Here is a 17724-nt window from a genome sequence, read left to right on the forward strand (position 1 = left end):
GGCCACTCTGCAGGTCTTTTTCTCATTTAACAATGTTGGAGACCTTAGAATGAGCAACTGGCACTATCCCCTCCAACTCTGGATTTCTGTGATTCCACTCCCATTTTGTGCAAACACTGGAGTACTTGCAAGAGGACGTTCACTCCAAGAACCTATTTCTGTATTAAGACAAATAGTCACTGAGTAAATAGGAGGTGCCACCATAGCTGAAGGAGGCTAGCAGGACAATCTAGGGAATCTGAGAGAAGGGGATTCTGGGACACAGCTGAGGGCCAACCAGAGATGCCTCTAGGGCTGAGAGAAACCCTGTTTTCTGTCTGTCAGATAAATCTGGGGCTGCTGGTCTGTCCCAGGAGGACTGCCATGGTGGCTCAGTGAAGTAAGAAGGTTTCTGGAAGTATAATTCCCTCTTTACTCTGAGAGAGCATCATATATCTACATCCCACATGCAGCACAAATTCTCTCAAAATTGACAGAGAAAAGTAGAAATTGTTACAAGTTGGCCTTCAGAATGCTGTAATGGATACTGGCTTTCCCCTTTAAAAAAGTATGTCTCCATATTATGAGAGCAGCATGTTTTGAACTCACACAAAGCAAGACCAAGAGGAAACCTTATTTGGTTCTTCCAACTACTACTTATTCAAGAATAAACATTTTTTTAAATTTTAACTTTATAAATGTATATATATTAGGATAAAATAAGAAAGGTTAACTAACTATACATTAAATTTAAAATACAGGTAATATAGTCACTGCAAGACTAGTAAATCACAATTATCCAGTGAAAAATAATATGCAGTCTGTGTATAGCACTTTGTAGTTTGCCAACTACTTTTATAATGATCATTTGATTTTTCACTGCAGCCTTATGATTTAGATCCTATTGTTATACCCATTTATTGAAAAAGTGACCAAAGCTCAAAAGAATTAAGTGACTTCTCAAGCCACATACTTTAACAACATCATGACTCACCTGCCTTCTTTCAACCAGGCCTTCTACCTTTGCACATACTGCACATCCACTCCCTTAATCATTAAGCCCTTAGGACATCAGGCTCTGGTCAGGGTCAAGCTGTCTTAAGAATATAACGTCAGGTCTATTGTGCAAGGGAACAGAGTTTTGGTCAAACTAAAGATAACAACTTGACTTCAGTTATGTTTCAGCCCCAGGCCCATGAAAATGCAAGGACCCTACAGATCACAGACTTGCAAAACAGGACAGGACAGAACAATGCCCCGACAGACATCGGGACCTGATACAATGGTCAACTACTCCCAACCCGGTCTCCAACCAAGCTGTAGAGCCTATGACTCCAACTACATTAACTACCATGATTAATGATTTTTTCCATATATAACCCAGCCTCTAAGGGCCATCAGGAGCCAGGATTTAGAACACTTGCTCACTTGTGTCTCCTTGCTTAGTACTATTTCTTTAAATAAACGTTTATTTCCTTTGCTGCAAACTCCTGTTCATGTTTTGTTGGGCTTTGATGGGTAGAGGCAAACAGACCCCTTCAGTTTGATACCATTATTAAATTTCTTTGTTCTTCTCATAAAAATAAGAGTATGAGAATTTGGACCCAAATTTCAAAAATTCCCTTCTTTCCTTAATGCTCCCCTGAAATATACTTCACTGTTTTTACAGTGGCATATATAGGGTCTGGCAGAAGTAATGCCTGCTTGAGTGTGGGTGGTAGGGTGATAATATGGGTGTAATAATTTACAGTTTTAATTTAAATATTTCACCTAAAATGTCATATGGTGTGCTTGAGTGTGATATTCTTATATTACAGAATTACATGCAAATGATTTTTTAATAAGAGTTTGTAATAAAAAAGGAGCATTATTTGTGCCAGACCCTGTATATTCCTTGAAGAAAACCTGGTCAGTTTTGATTCTATCTTTGTCATACTATGACACTGCCTGTTCTTACCCCAAGTAGCATCATTGGTGGTAGAGGGCAATAATATGTGTATGTCCATTTGGATACAGCCACTAACACAATGACATAAATGTGCACATGTAGATTAGAGTTCCTCACAGGACACAAGTACTTTGTACTTATCTCTATTGTACCCACAGGAATTTGATTTAAGGAGGTGACTGAGTCACAACATGGAGAGGCCAATGCCTCTGAAAGAGTATTTTTATTACTTATATTTCGAGGGAGAAGGGGGCATGTCATGCCATGCAGGGTCAACAGGGAACCATCACATTTTGGTCAGGAGGAAGAAAAGAGTGAGAGGAAGACATAGATCAGAGCCTTTAATGGAAAGGCTAAACAGGGCAGGGTGAATGGTTTAGGATTAGCCTGACCCCAATCATGGATCACGGGCAGTCCCATTCAGAAGATGTAAATATGTACAGCACTAGAAGCTGAAATAGTCTACATAGAGAATTACAAGATGTGTGAAGTCCCAAATAATGATGATGAAATTATGTGATGGGTAATTGTGATGCACAGAGCATAACTTGAAGCAAATTTATCCCTTACATCTTCTGTCTTATAGTTTGGCCAAACACATAAGTGATTAAAACACAAACAGTGAATGCAATCCAAAAAATATTAAGTGATTGATGGAGAAGCGTTAGGATGCATTTGATGGCTTTTAAGAATGTTTATTTTTAAAAAATGAAAAATAGAGTAACTCTGTGAACACTTATAAGACTAAAACCTAAAAAAAAGTATGTATATGCAAAAATACTTTACATATAAACACATATATATCTCCTTTAGCTTTTTCTAATTAATATCAGCTAAATTAGAGTGTTTTGTGGAAGAATATGTTCCCTATCCTTCTCCTTTTTATTTCCAATAACAGGAATAAAATATCTATATTTTATGACAAAAAAGGATTAGCTAGTTTAAATAATCCCAAGAAGCTCTAGGCTGTCCATACTTGTCTGGTACCTGGCCCTGGGTTGATTTAGGGTGGGGGAAATGTTGATTTGATATCTGAGAGTTAGATAAAGGATATGGTTTCAGACTAAAGAGTATAAATCACAGGGAAGATATAAACTTCAGCTTTTGGTCTGGCTCTGTAATTAATGGATACCACATCAACAAAAACAGAGTCTAATAAGCAGAACAGGATTGTAGATTCATAACATCATATCAGTTCTTTCGATATGGGACTATGCTTTTATCTATAACATATATTGAGTTTCTCCATGTTTCAGTTCTCTACTGTCATGAACAAAACTATCTCAATACTTTGTGGCTTAAAACAGCTGCCATTTTATTAGCTAATGGTTCTGTCAATTTGGAATTCACATAGGGTTTAGCTGGATTTTTTTTCTCTCCACATAGTCATTCACTCAGCTGCTTTCAGGTGGTTGCTCTGCTGGCCTGGAAAGTTCAAGGGGGGAGCTTCATTCTCACGTTTGTTTGCTGCCTTGCTGTTCCTCCACATGACCTCCCTTTATGCCTGTGGCTAGCTTGAGCTTCCTCACAGCATGGTGGTCTCAGCACAGTTAGACTTCTTATATGGTAGCTGGCTTTGAAACATACCAAGTGACAAATTCAGAGCCTTCTGGTCTTTAAGGCCTTGCTTCATAGGTTATCAGTTATTTCCATTACATTTTGTTTCTCAGATCAAGTCATATGGCCAGCACAGATGAAAGGGGCGGGGAAAATGGCTTCCACCTCGTAGCAAAGAGATTGTGGTGATCTTTAATTCACCACACCCATTCTGCCTCCTAAAAACTTTAATCTAGATCAAAATAACTGGCCACTTTGAAAGACAGGTCTAGTCTACATTTAAAACCAAACAAGTAAACACAAATTATGAAAAGCCACACTCTTAATTTCTTTAATAACAGATTGAACACGATGCCATATACTTTCTAAAATGCACAAAAATATCATAAACAAACCAAGTGTATAAGCTCTTGTATGTTCAAGGTGACTAATTAAATAAACAGGGATGAGAAAAAATGAAAACAATAATCTAGTGCTATATACTATAGGTAATAAATTCCATATTACAACAATGTAAAATATATGCATGAACAGTACAAATTAATAAGACATTAGTTCATGTGAATCATCATTCAGTCATAGAAATCTGATTTTCTAGTTCCATATCTTTAGGACTGTTAGTGTATTTGACATCCTTCTACTTCATTTGAGAAACAGCAGAGATGGTCTCTTTGGTCTCTTTAGTTCTCAGGCAGGAGTGTGCCTGAGAAATTTACATGGAGGATTATGTAATCATTAAGAAGACAGCTCTGTATAGCTGTAAGTCTTGACATATATTTGTTAGCAGAACTATGGGTATTGGGATTCTGCAAATATGTATAGAGAGAGATAAATCAATTTTCAACAATCCTGTTTAGTATGATTTTGTATGAAGAGGAGAGGTATTATGGATATTTCCTCTTAATTTTAACACACCAGAATTATTTAATTTCTTTTTAAAAAGACTTTTTAATTCTCACCTGAGGATATATTTTATTAATTTTTAGAAAGAGTGGAATGGGGAGAGAGAGAGAAACATCGATGTGAGAGAAACATGTGGAGGACGGTGAAGGCTGACGTCAAAAGCCAGGTTAAGTGCTTGGCAAGGAGGCCACACTGGACTGCTTGTATCTGCAAGGCAGAGCAAGCTGGCAACTGGTGACAGCCCGAGCATGAGGGTGGGGAGTGGGGGAGAGAAGGGAGTAGATACCCGTAAGCTTCAGTTGAAGACGACTGCAACCTTTGCAGAAGAAAGCTTTATCATGTAGATAGCCTGGACAAGGAGCAATCTGTGCCTCCAGGGTTCCCCTAAGTCTGCAAAACTCCCTTGAGCTTTATCTAACCAACCCCTATAAAATAAACAGGGAGATCGTGATCACTGTCATTGTCTCTCCAACAGAGGACAATGTCCCACCTGGCCCCTGCTTTTCTCTAAACTGTCTTGTGTTGTGTCTTTGTGTTGTGTTATCCTTTCTCAATCTCCTGTTGCACCCACTCAGGGACCACCACTCCATGCGGGTTGCAGCAGAAACATCCATTGGTTGCCTCCTGAATGTGGCCCGACCAGGATCCAACAGAAACCTTGGCGTGTGCCCTGATGGGGATGGAACTTGCAACCTTTTGGTGTGTGGGACAATACTCCGACCAACTGAACCACCCAGTCATGGCTAATTTCTTTCCTTTTTCCCCCACGGTTTAGTTGCTCTATGCGTTTATTAGCAAGTATTAATGCAGCAAAAAAGGAACAGAAGCTCACATTCTACATAGTTGCACAACACACTGTGCAGGAAAAGAGTGACTAAGGACCAATAGTATCCTATGGCCTAGGTGGATGCATTCCTAGGGGAAATGGAACTCTGATTCTTGGTGGTGGGGGTCTCATTCCTAGAGGAGGCATACCTATTGGTGCCCCTTGAGCAGGGGGAAGCCCAATTGGTAGTCCTGGGGGTGCTTTCATACCAGGTCGAGGAGCCATAATGTCTGGAGGGGGTTTGCCCACCCCACAGGTGTCGAGGGAGTCCCCCGACCTGGTGGGTGCTGAGTTGGGGCTCCAGTTATGCTGGCAGTGGCCACCATGGGGGTAGCTACAACAGTACGTTGTCCTTGTGCAGTCATTACCTGCTAGGAGGGTATTCCAACCCCTTGGACAGGGCCTGCTAATCCTGCAGGAGCCTTTAGAATTGGGACACCAGCTGGTATTCTTCTGCCAGCGGCTCTGCCAACCCCAGGGCCTCCTGCAGCTCCCACAAGTGGTATGCAAGCAATTCCAGTACCTTGGGGGAAAGTCCCTCCACAGTCATGGAAATAAAAATTCTTCCCACGAAGCAACATCAGACCCAAAACCTGCTTCTCTTCATGCTCTGGCTTCTTCACATTCTTTGGCTTTATCTTCCTGAACTTATCACAACCTCAGAGGATCAAGTTCATATGTTTGTCAAAAGCCTTAAAAGTGCTGATGAAGCTCCGGCCATCTTGTAGGATGCACCTCATTCTATAGTGCAGGGGTCCCCAACCTCCGGGCCATGGACTGGTACCAGTCCGTGGCCCGTTAGGAACTGGGCCCCCACAGCAGGAGGTGAGCGGCAGGTGAGCTTCATCTGTGTTTACAGCCCTCCCCATCACATGCATTACCACCTGAGCTCTACCGTTTGCCAAATCAGCAGCAGCATTAGATTCTCATAGGAGCACGAACCCTACTGTGAACTGTACATGCGAGGGGTCTAGGTTGCAGGCTCCTTGTGAGAATCTAATGCCTGATGCTCTGAGGTGGAGCTGAGGCGGTGAGGCTGGCCCTGGGGAATTTCCTGCAAATACAGATTTTCATTAGCAGAGAGGCTGACTGCACAGAGACCATAATAAATCAATGACTTGCAGACTCGTATCAAAACCCTATCAGTGAGTGGCAAGTAACAATTAAACTGCATCTGGTGGCAGGGTATAAAGCCATTCCCTCTGCCCCCCTTCACTGATCCGTGGACAATTTGTCTTCCACGAAACCAGTCCCCAGTGCCAAAAAGGTTGGGGACGGCCGCTATATTCAGTGTGCTGCAGCATCTTGCTGCTCTTTCCCACAGTCATGATGGCTGTACCACCAAATCTAATGTCCACAGTAAAGTTTCAGGGTCCTTAAGACCGAAGGGAAGGCTACAGATAAAGGTATGAGGCAGGTTTTGCTACAAACAATGCAAGCTGGCGCAGAAGCTTCAAACAGTAGGTGGAGCCTAGTTTTTCTGCTGTGGGTCAGCTACCTGGGATGTACCATGACTGCTTTAGCCACCTCTTGGTGTCTCAGCCAAGAAAGCCTGCCTCAGTTCCACCAAGTACTCGCTGCTGCTGAGATCACCTCTGGTATAGCTGACACTCTACTGTGCTCAGGGAGGCTGTCCTCCTACAGTTGACCTAGACTTCCACCTTGTGCTGTTCCGTAGTCCTTCTCAAGTGTAAGCGGTCCCTGGATTGCTCCATTGTGTTACTGGCCTACAACGTCAGGCATCTCTGGCGGCTGCTCTGCTCTGTGCTGGCCTCACAGCCGCAGCACCAACCCCAGAGTTAATTTATTTTAACTATAAGAATATATTAACTTAGCATTTTAAATAAACATGTAAAAATGTTTCAGGGCATTTTGGTAAGCTGGAGAGGGTGAAGGTAGGAGGGAGAAAGCTGTACCTTCTCATTCCTTTCTCTAGGTCAGAGGCCCTCAGATGAGGTTACTATAAAAAGTGGATCGAGGTGCACCGGGTAAGTAGAATGAAGGGGAGAAGCTTTTGGGAAGAGGCCTGGATCTTAGTGGCGTCCATTTGATCCTTTCAAAATTTCCCCTCCAAAGCTTCTTTCTGCTCCTGGCTGCATATTCAAGTATCAGATTGGTTTATCCTACCTGCTCATACTGCTCAAAAAGCTGAAGAATCAAGGGATATTTTCATGTTTATTTTAAAGTAATTTTACAGCCTGGCTTCCAGGTGTATACCAGGGAAGGGTTTGAGCAGGGAAGGTGGTGGAAGTGATAAGCACCGGACTTCATACCCTCGGCCTTGACCCTGTGCACCTTTCTTGCAAAATAGTGGGGCCTGAACCACCCTCAGGATGTTCTGCGCCAGAGCTGTCCTGTTAAAGTTTCTGAGCCTGAGATAAGACACATGGTCTGCTTTGCCTCTGCCCCCAGCATCTTCACACTAGTGTAAAGAAACATTCAAAAGTCACTTCAGAGGAGAAAGGGGAATGACTAAAGCAATTTGCTTCTCTAACCAGGGTGAATGGAGAAGTTATGGCTGGCAGACCTTAGCATTGGTGGGAGAGCATCATGGGCACTGGGAAGCTGGTTAACACGACCATTACATTCCTATACATTTTGTCTATTTATACTACTTCTCAACTGCTTCCCTAAGGGTCCATGAGCAACTGCCTGTCTCCCCTTCCTCTTTCCCTCCAACATGGGAAACATGTCCCAAAGTCACTGCTCAGCTCTGTGCACAGTCCTAGCCATGACATTTCTTGTTTTCCAGGAACTCAGAGTCCCCTCTGAGGTGATACTAGTGGTTGCTTCCTGTGGAAGGCTCCATGACTTCCTCTGTCATGAGGCTGTAGGAAGAAGACTAGGGCAGGATTTCCCTAATCATCTATGGGTTCCCACCAGACTGGCCTCATTCACAGAAGTCAGTGCATAATTAATTGTTCACTGGAAGGGCCTGTACATCAGAGTAAGAGAACCTGTGACTGTGGTACTGCATCACCAACTTGTTGCTCTCCTGGGTTTAGGCAAGTCTTTCACTTCTGGGTCTCAGTTTCCTAGAAGGCCCATCCTCATACATGGTCCTTGTTCAGTGTCAAGAAGGCACTTCATGTCAGTCACTAGACTCAGTGTCTGCCACAGGATGTGTGTCCCTGGGAGTAGAACTCTGGGTATTCCTGTAGTAGGATCTGGACATGCAAAGTGGAACTGGACATGAACTTATACAGCAGGCAGGTGCACCCTCCACCCTGAGCTGTGAATGGGCAGGATGGCCAGAAACCTACCTCTGACATGTCCTTTTGCTTCATTCAATCCACTGAGCATTTATGCAGCACCTAGTAAACACTTTCGGATGCTGAAGATAAAAGGATAACAGAGAGTCCCTGTTTAGCCTCAAGGGTCTTCTGATTTAGTGGGGGAACTCATATCACAGGAGAGTCCAAGGGCTAATATTCCCTCTTTCCTGCTCTTTTCTCTACCTACCGTCTCAGCAGTGAGGTCCCTCCTCCTGTTCTTACTTGGATCTTGGCTCTGTTTGTCTCCTGTCTCTCAACCTCTCATGTCAATGTATATCCATTCAATTCTGTTGTAAAGGACTGAAGAGGGTATTTAAAAAAATAATTTAGCAATTTTTATTACATCAGGCATCATCTTACAATGGGGACTAATTCATGATCAGAGATAATACTTGCTGGACAGTTTGAAGGGTATTTCTGGACACTTTGTGCAGATCCCACCTCTAATTTTAACTTCAACATCTGCACCCAGATATTCTTTCATCCACGAAAAATTTATGGAGCTTCTTACTCTAGGCCAGGCACCTCTCCAGGCTTTAGGAATAGAGCAGCTAACAAAGCAAAATCTCTGTCTACACAGCCTTACATTGTAAAGTGGAGGCAAACCAACAAAGTCCTATATTATAAGATGTCTGGTATGATAAATACTATTTAAAGAAATGAAGCATCGTGAGGGGTTATAAATTACTGCAGAAAGCTGAGTGCTCTGATAGATGAGGTGGTCAGGAAAGTTGCCTCCAAAAACAGTGGGAGAAGGTGTCAGGCAGGTAACTGGGGAGAGCCCTTGCTAGGCAGGAACAATAGAAAGTGCAAAGATCCTGAGATCAGAGGTACTTCTGTGTGAGAGTCAACAAAGAGAATGTTGTGATTAATTACAGTAGAGCAGGGGATGGGAAGAAGCATAGAAAGTGAGGCAGAGCCTCTGGGCCATGACCAAGACTTTGCTTTTTATTGTGAGTGAGAAGGAACAAAATGTTGGAGGGTTTTGCACATGGGAATGAAAACATCTCACTTTTGGTCTAAAGGATTCCTGTGCCTGCTCTGTGGAGAATACATTCACTATAGGAAGAGAAGAGTGAAAGGTAAGAGATTAGTTGCAGCAATCCAAGTATGAAAAGAAGGCTGTGATCAGGGTGGTTGGTAGTGGCAGGAGTGACAAAAAAGGTGATAAAATTTGGGATATATTTTAAAAGCAGAGCCAACAGTTGGCTCTAAGGGCTTGGACACAACTCAATTGTCAACAACTATTTGAATAATCACATTCAAAGTAGAAAAAACCGTTTAAAAACACAGGTCTTCATTGTTAAGCAAACACCCAGTGGCCAAGGGACACTAATATTAGGGCATGAATAGTCAAAGGTAGGAGGGATGGCTGCAAATGGTTAGTGGATGATTTTGCAGAACGTTTTATATTTCGCTATTTGTAAAATTAAAAATAAAAAAAGGATAGAGAGATACAATACTACTTCCCAACTAAAGACAATCCCTATTTAAATATTTTGTTTTGTCTGAAAGACAGGACCCCTGGGGGTCTTCCATTACTCTGAAGCAATGTATGACAACTGCTGTTGCGGCCAGCAGTGCCAATAGCTCCCTGGGTGAGTGTGATTTAAATAAGCAAGAAAATGTGTTAACAAACATCACACAAACGGAAACTAGTGGCCACTTGCCCACCAAGGAGCACTGCATTGTGTGAGTCGGCTGGACTGGGGGGTAGTTAATCCTTTAAAATGGAGCAGATTGGACCTCTCTGAGAGATGGGTCTTAGCGCTCGCTGGGTCCTGGCAAATGCCAGACCCCTATCCAGAGCTCGGCCACAGTCCCCCGTCTTTATACGTGTGCCTTAAGAACACCCTGCCCTGAAACCTGGAAGCTCTGCTCACACCCTGTCCACGCCCTCCCCGGTCACGTTTTTGCAGCCCTACCCGCCCACTCTGGCCACGCCCTCACGCTGCGCCGGTGCCTACCCAGGATACGCTCCCTTCCCCTCTCCGCCCTCCCCATCCCAGCGACGCGCTGGCAGGCCGGCCTCAAAAGCAGCTTTGTAGGCGGAAATCGCACAGCTGCCCGGACCTCTGCGTTTGCCGCTTTCCTCTCGTGGCCATCAACGCCTCCACGGACGCGCATTTCCTGCGAGGCCTCTGTGGGCACCGGAGGCGAGCCGAGCCGAGCCGAACGGAGCCGAGCCGAGCCCTACCTTTCCGAGCTGTTCGCCATGGTGGACGAGCTGGTGCTGCTGCTGCACGCTCTCCTGGTGCGGCACCGCGCGCTGAGCATCGAGAACAGTCAGCTCATGGAACAGCTGCGCCTGCTGGTGTGCGAGAGGGCCACCCTGCTGCGCCAGGTACGTCCGCCGAGCTGCCCGGTGCCTTTCCCCGAAACGTTTAACGGCGAGAGCTCGCGTCTCCCCGACTTTATCGTGCAGACGACGTCTTACATGCTTGTCAACGAGAACCGGTTCTGCAACGACGCCATGAAAGTGGCATTCCTAATCAGCCTGCTCACCGGGGAAGCCGAGGAGTGGGTGGTGCCGTACATCGAGATGGATAGCCCCCTCCTGAGTGATTACCGGGCCTTCCTCGTGGAGCTGAAAGAGTGTTTTGGCTGGGATGACGAAGAAGACGAAGAGGAGGAAGAATATGGTTACTAGGCCCGGAGACCCTCGGGCCTAGGGGTTTGGGCCGTGCACGCAGCACCCGGAGCCCTCGATCCCGCTCCGCCCCTCCCACAGCTTCGTGCTCCCCCGGCCCCCCCGACCTTCTTCCCTACTCCTGCCCTTCTGTTCTTTCCCTTCATTTCCCGTAGTGCTTGTCTTTGTTCCAAGAGCTGTGCTCCAGTTGCCTGCTGCGGGGGCCTGGGGTTATCTCTGAAGCGCACTGCCATCCGCTCTGGCCAGCCCCAAAACGCACCCCTGCTAATTTGGACTGTGTCCTGAGCCCCACCTGGTCAGAAAATGCACAGCCCGGCCAACTGCCAGGCCTACATCGGCCCAGAGACCTACGCTGCCCCTACGCCACCGTCCACTAACTACATTCCAGCAACAGACCACCACCGCCTTTGGGAATAAGGACCAACCTAGAAGATGCCTGCGTTGGTTGCACCTCCTTGGGACATTGATATGGACATCTCACCAATCCCTAAAGGGGCCGGTCTTTCAACCTTGGTTAGTTTCAGACCTATTCCCAGAGTCCTCCCCTCCCCCATCATATTGCTGCGGGGGCTCAGTGTGCCTGGCAGCCAAATTGTCGACATTTCTTTTCTCCTATGCGCCAGTTTTACATAGCTGTCATTTTTTTTTGTTTAAAAATTACAGCAGTCCTACAGATGTGTGCATTTGGACAAAAATACTAAAAGTAAACAAAAACAGGCATTCAGCCCAGCTTCTCAATACTATCTGGAAAACGCACTTGAGTTCTTTTCAATAAATACCAAGCACTACGGAAAAAAAAGAAAAAGGAGTGTCTTTTAATGGTTAAGTGCGGTCATTGGCCTCTACCACTCTCACCTGAACTCCATTATTCCCATTGGGATCGGGGAAGCTAGTCGAATCCCAGTATTCCCTAGCGGCATCTCTAGGCTGCCGAGGTCAAGGTACCACAGGGCTGTATAGGGATTCTTGTGCTCCCCTCACCAAGGTATTTCTTAAAACTTTGGTGAAGGGAGTGTCTTCTGGGTCCTCCAGGGTAGCACACCATCCCAAACTGGCACACTTGAGAGTGAGAGGGGGTACCGTTAATAATTAGACTAGGACAACAGACATAAGTCTGAATACATACAATGTTCGTACTTTCCTGAGCCTTTGAGTTCCTTCCTGAACACTGCCAGGGAAGTTCTACCCCTTAATCCTTATTTCCTGCGGGTGCTATTGATGTAGGGTTTAATTAACGTTGGAGCACGTTATTTTAATTCTCCTTTCAGGTGCTCGAGCTAACATTAAGTTCTGGATCCTGGGTAAGTGCACCCAAAATAAATAGAGCCTGACCTTAATGTTTCATCGTTCTCGAGCTGACACCCTTAGAATGCTCACCCATCCATGTGCCCCAGATCCCTGCCTTTGGGAATTGGCAAGATGCCTGGGGGTCTCCTGAACTTCACTTTGCACTGCTGAGCTCTAGTGAGATCTTCCTGTGGGCCTAGGGGGCTCAGACATTGCAGAGTCAAAGTCCAGTGGGTGGATGCTGAGGAGAATCTGCATACCTTTGGAAGGTCATTATCCCAGCTTAAGTCATGCACATGTCCTATCAGAAAACCTTGGCTGAGGGGTTGTGGGGGCGGGGAAGGGAGGTGCCTCTGGCAGCCAGGAAATTTCAGGAGGATTTGAAACGTTCAGATTTCTTACTTTCACCTGTGTCTGCCCAAATATTATTGTACCATGCCTGGAGCCAGCCCTATTAGGACCTCTGAATTGAGAGGATATATTTCCTTATTGTTTAAGACCTTTTGAAGCTGGGTATTTTTATGTGTACTGGTCAACCTTAAAGTGGATTAAATGAGATACCAGTCATTATACTGGCCACCACCTCACAATTGTGGAGTTGATGAGATCACACCCCTGAGGTATTTAGAACCGTCCTTGCTACATGGTGAGCACTCAGTAAGTAGGCCTGAGAACCGACGTTTCACTTGAAAACGAGTCTCTTGCTATGAGCTTGGCTTTAGTTGCTATGAACAGGGGCAGAGCAGGCTCGGGGAGAATGAAAATGAGAGCATAGCAAGACCTCATTTATTCTTTGGGATCTGGTGTGAAGCCACAGAGAAAGCCAGTTGACTTGGTAAAACAGGCAAAAACCAGGGCAGCAGTCATTTCTCAGGCCTAGGACAGTTGTTTCTGGAGTATGGGAACGGGTGGATACTACTTAGCAAAGGAGATTGAGGCCCAAGTTGAAGGAAAGTGGGCAACAGCAAGACCAAAAATCAGTCATTGGAAATTACCAGTGGTCTAGGTATACTGAGAGGAGTTAGAGACATGGTGGTAAATGGAAGATGGTTTTATCCTCATAGAAATTCTAGTTTGTTGTTTTTGTGGTGCCTTGCAGCAGAGCTGGGAAGATATTTAGCTACAGGTAAGGTTCAGAAAGGGAATCTAGGTTCGAGACTGTGATTAGATGTGGGAGTGGCCTTCCCCGGGGTGGAAGTTGAAGACCAGTATGTGAGATTTACTCCTCACCCAGTGAGCACATTCTCTGTAGTGAAGGAAGGGGATTTCTGGTGAGTGAGGATACCATTCCAAGGTAGCATCTTACTAACATCCAGGAAAGCTAGGTCAAGGAGCTTCTGAGACCTGAAAGGGGCATGCGCTTGCTCTGAGTGTGTGTAGGTGTTGTCCTTCACATATCATGGAAAAGCAGGTTGTGTGTAAGCTGCAGAGAACCATAGTCTGAGAATATGGCTACCTTGGGGGTGGATTCCATAGTAACACCACAGATATTGGCAAAGGCTGTACCACCCAGGAAGTAATTCATGAAGCTGCCATAAGGCAGAGTAAAAGAGAATGGAGGAGTAAATAACCATGTCTCAAGATAAGAGCAGAACTCAAATGGAAATGGTTAAGAGTGGATGAAAATGTTGAAATAACAAAAAGGAACTTCAGACTCCTGTATTCTCATCTTGGGCACACTGGGTTTGAAATGGTCACTGAAATTATGCTATTAATGGCATGAAATTAGTCATAATAAAGATCACAATCATTTAATCATATTAAATCTACCAGTGTATCTTTGGATTTCCTTAATCATTTGAATAGTTCAGCACTGCCACCCTAATTCTGTGTTGCTGTGTTTTGCAAGATGGTAGATAAACAGAGAGATACATTTTGTACATTGTGTTCGGTTATTTTCTGCTACTACAACATAGTGAAAACATCAGCAATTAGGAAGTAGGTAGTCTAGAGGGAGACTTCTTGTTGAAATTAGTGGGATATTTATATTTTAATTATTTAAAAATATTTTATTGTTTATGTTATTACAGTTGCCCCAGTTTTTCCAAAATAGCTATCATTAACAAATCAACAAACAAGTGCTGGATATTTATGTTTTAAAAAATGAACCTTAAAAATTTTCTAGGTTCTCAAAGCAATTAAAACAAAGCTAATAAGGGTTATCAATACAAGATCCTGAGAATGTTTTCTTCAATGGATGATCAGGGTGGGACAATTGTATGAAGTGTATTTATTAGTTGCTTTGAAATATAAATTTCACTAAAGTACTGTTAAAAGAATCTGGTAGTTTGCATCACAGAATAGTTCAAGTATATTATTCCCTATAGTCTTACGTTCACTTGGTTCTAAAAGTAGATACAATGAACCCTCTGGTGTCCTTCCACAGTGCTGGTAACCACCTGTTTCTCAATGAAAATCTGATCACCTCCACCTTGCATCTTTACCTTCCTGTCTGCAGTACCTCTGTCAGGATATTTTCCTTCATCTTCAAATGTTATATTGTCCAGAGACATATTTTTAAACAATGCAATTAGACTGGAATAGGTAATAGCTTGCTTGAAGTAGCAATTATGAGCAGCAGAGCAAGATTTGTTAGTGGAACAGAATGCTTCCTGTGGATGAGAAGGGGGAATAGTGCAAAAAGTGGGTTTCAGAATAGCAACGTTTATGCATCTCCCTTTTTCCCTTCAGGGCCTGCTATCTGATATAATCAATAAGAAATTATATTTTCTTATCATACTGTCCACAAGATTTGCATTCCTCCTCCCTAAATGACAAATGATTTCATCATAAAATTGCAATAATATATTTCTTTTGTTTTAGCCAAAGTCACTACACAGTCAGTTTAACTGAATTTCCAGTCATTCAGAATCATCCAGTCAACTCAAGATTAAAAAATAAAAACAAAAAAAAAACTGTTACATGACTGGTTATAGGCCTTATTTCAAATATTTAATTTTAAAACAAATACTACCAGTAAAAGAAAGCAAAGGAAATTATATTTCAATAGTAACTGAAGTAATCATGATAATTTTTATTTATCTGTTCTCTAGACACAGATAATTGCATGGCAGTACAGGACTTTTGCAACTGCTCATTTGAATGTACACAATTAAATTTGTAACATATATACAAATAGAATAGTACAATGAGCCTGCATAGACCCCTCCCTGGAATCAAAATTTACTAACATTTTTTTTTGCCTAATTTATCCCTTTTATTTCTTATAATTGATATGGAATATTTTAAATAAACTCCGGATACATCAATTTACTCTTCTGTGTGTCAGTATATTCCTCTACCAGATAAGGCTTTAAAAACAATCTGTGATACCATCATCACATGAACTAAAATTAACAGTGACTCCTTAATATTTAATACTCAATTTTATTCAAATACCTCACTGTCTTAGAAATGTCTTTTTTCAAATATTTTATTATTTATTTTTAGAGAGAGGGGAAGGGAGGGAGAATAAGATGGAGAGAAACATCAATGTGTGGTTGCCTCTCACACGCCCCCTACTGGGGACCTGGCCTGCAACCCAGGCATGTGCCCTGTCTGGGAATTGAGCCAGCAGCGTCCCTTTGGTTCACAGGCTGGCACTCAATCCACTGAGCCACACCAGCTGGGGACAAAATGTCTTTTTAATTATTTGGCTAAATTACATTTCAAAAAAATGTCAACACATTTGGTTTACATATCTCTTAACCCTCTTTTAATTGGTAAAAATTCCCCTCCACCCTTATTTGCCCTGCAATTTATTTGTGGAGGAAAGCAAGTCATTTGTCCTGTGGAATTTTCTATTTCCTGTACTTGCTTTATTCTTTTCATATCCTTGCCCAATTTTCTCTTGGGTTGTTGATGTTTCTTTTTCAATTTTTCAGAAATGCTTTATTTATTAGGGATCTGTAACAAATTAAATATTTATGTCCAGTTTGTCATTTGCATTTTCACTTTCTTTATGATATTATACGCTGTTGAGAAGATGTTTAATATAATTGCATTTTCCCACTATGTCCTCCCATTTCTGTGCTCTCCAGTTTATTTGCTTGCATTCTTTTAGTGTTACACCCTTAAACTGTGTATATACCTCTATTATTTTTCAGAAACAAATGATTTATTTTGACTTGCCCATGAAAGATGAAGAACTCAACATTCACAGTAATACTTTTCCCTATCAACTTTGTAAGTTACATTGTTTCTATGTCAGTGTCCATAATATTTACGTGTTTTCTTGTGAGCATAATCCCCACATGTTTTAATCTTAATATATCAGATAAATGAATTAAATAATTACTATCTTGTCCAGTTTTCATTTAATTTATTTTTGTTAGCTAGTCCCTCCACCCCTTTTATAGTTGTTTCTTAAAAAAAAAAAAAAAAAACCTCCTGAAAACTATATGCTCTGAGTTTCTGAAGGTGAGTTCATGGATCACATTTTCTTTTCTTTTATTGCTCCATTATCTTTTAGTGTTGAATGTTATTTTGTAAAAGTCTGAGGCCATTCTAATATTTTTTCACTCATAATTGATTTGATATTTTATAGAGTTTCTGGATACTTAAAAAATCTGAGTAGGATATATATAAGTATTATTCATTCTTTGTCCTTTTTTTGTGGAAGCTGGTGTGACCATTTATGCAAAGCTTTCATGATTATTTCTTTAAATATGTATAATATGTACTTAGGTTGAATGTTCTTTACTTACCTTGTAGACTAAATTTTCTCCAACATTTAAATGTTTTCCTCATTTCCGATTTATTCTACTCACTTTTATCAATCCTGTTCTCTATATCCTTTACAATGGTTTCAGGAATATTTGTCATTCTTTGTGCTCTTCCAATTTGGCTGTATCTCTGTTACAGTATTACTTGTTTTTCTTTTGCTTCTTTGCCCAGTGCTGTCAGCTCATGTTTTAGTGTCCATTGACTCCTGCATATTCTTGAATCACGTACTTCTGATTTGTTCTCTTGCTGTATAGATATGATTCCTTTGTATTTTTTAAAAAGAATTTCATTCTTTCAGACAGAGAGGAAGGGAGGGAGAAAGAGAGGGAGAGAAACATCAGTGTGTCATTGCCTCTCACATGCCCCCTACTGGGGACCTGGCCCTCAACCCAGGTATGTGCCCTGACTGGGAATTGAAGAAGTGACCCTTTGGTTTGCAGGCTGGTGCTCGGTCTACTGAGCCACACTAGCCAGGGCTGATTCCTTTGTGCTTTTAAGTTGATAGTAATATAATATGTTATAATATGATATGATGGTTATATGTTACAACTGTTTCCTGGCACTATTTTGCTAG

The 17724-nt window shown here is 42.6% G+C and overlaps 1 protein-coding gene and 2 pseudogenes across 1 annotated transcript; 1 reads left to right on the plus strand and 2 right to left on the minus strand.

The window, feature by feature from the left end:
• Positions 1-5279: 5279 nt before the first annotated feature.
• Positions 5280-6541, minus strand: LOC129075452 (small nuclear ribonucleoprotein-associated protein N-like; annotated as a pseudogene).
• Positions 6542-6732: 191 nt separating this feature from the next.
• LOC129075454 (SNRPN upstream reading frame protein-like) lies at positions 6733-6928 on the minus strand (annotated as a pseudogene).
• A 3559-nt stretch (positions 6929-10487) lies between these two features.
• On the plus strand, positions 10488-11924 carry LDOC1 (LDOC1 regulator of NFKB signaling). Its single transcript, XM_054579537.1, has one exon. It carries the CDS (start codon positions 10704-10706, stop codon positions 11136-11138), a length of 435 nt encoding a protein of 144 aa, XP_054435512.1. The 5' UTR covers positions 10488-10703; the 3' UTR covers positions 11139-11924.
• Positions 11925-17724: the final 5800 nt, after the last annotated feature.

Source organism: Pteronotus mesoamericanus, unplaced genomic scaffold (assembly GCF_021234165.1).
Source record: "Pteronotus mesoamericanus isolate MK-2021 breed Mesoamerican mustached bat unplaced genomic scaffold, CSHL_Meso_final contig_55, whole genome shotgun sequence".
Lineage (NCBI taxonomy): Eukaryota > Metazoa > Chordata > Mammalia > Chiroptera > Mormoopidae > Pteronotus > Pteronotus mesoamericanus.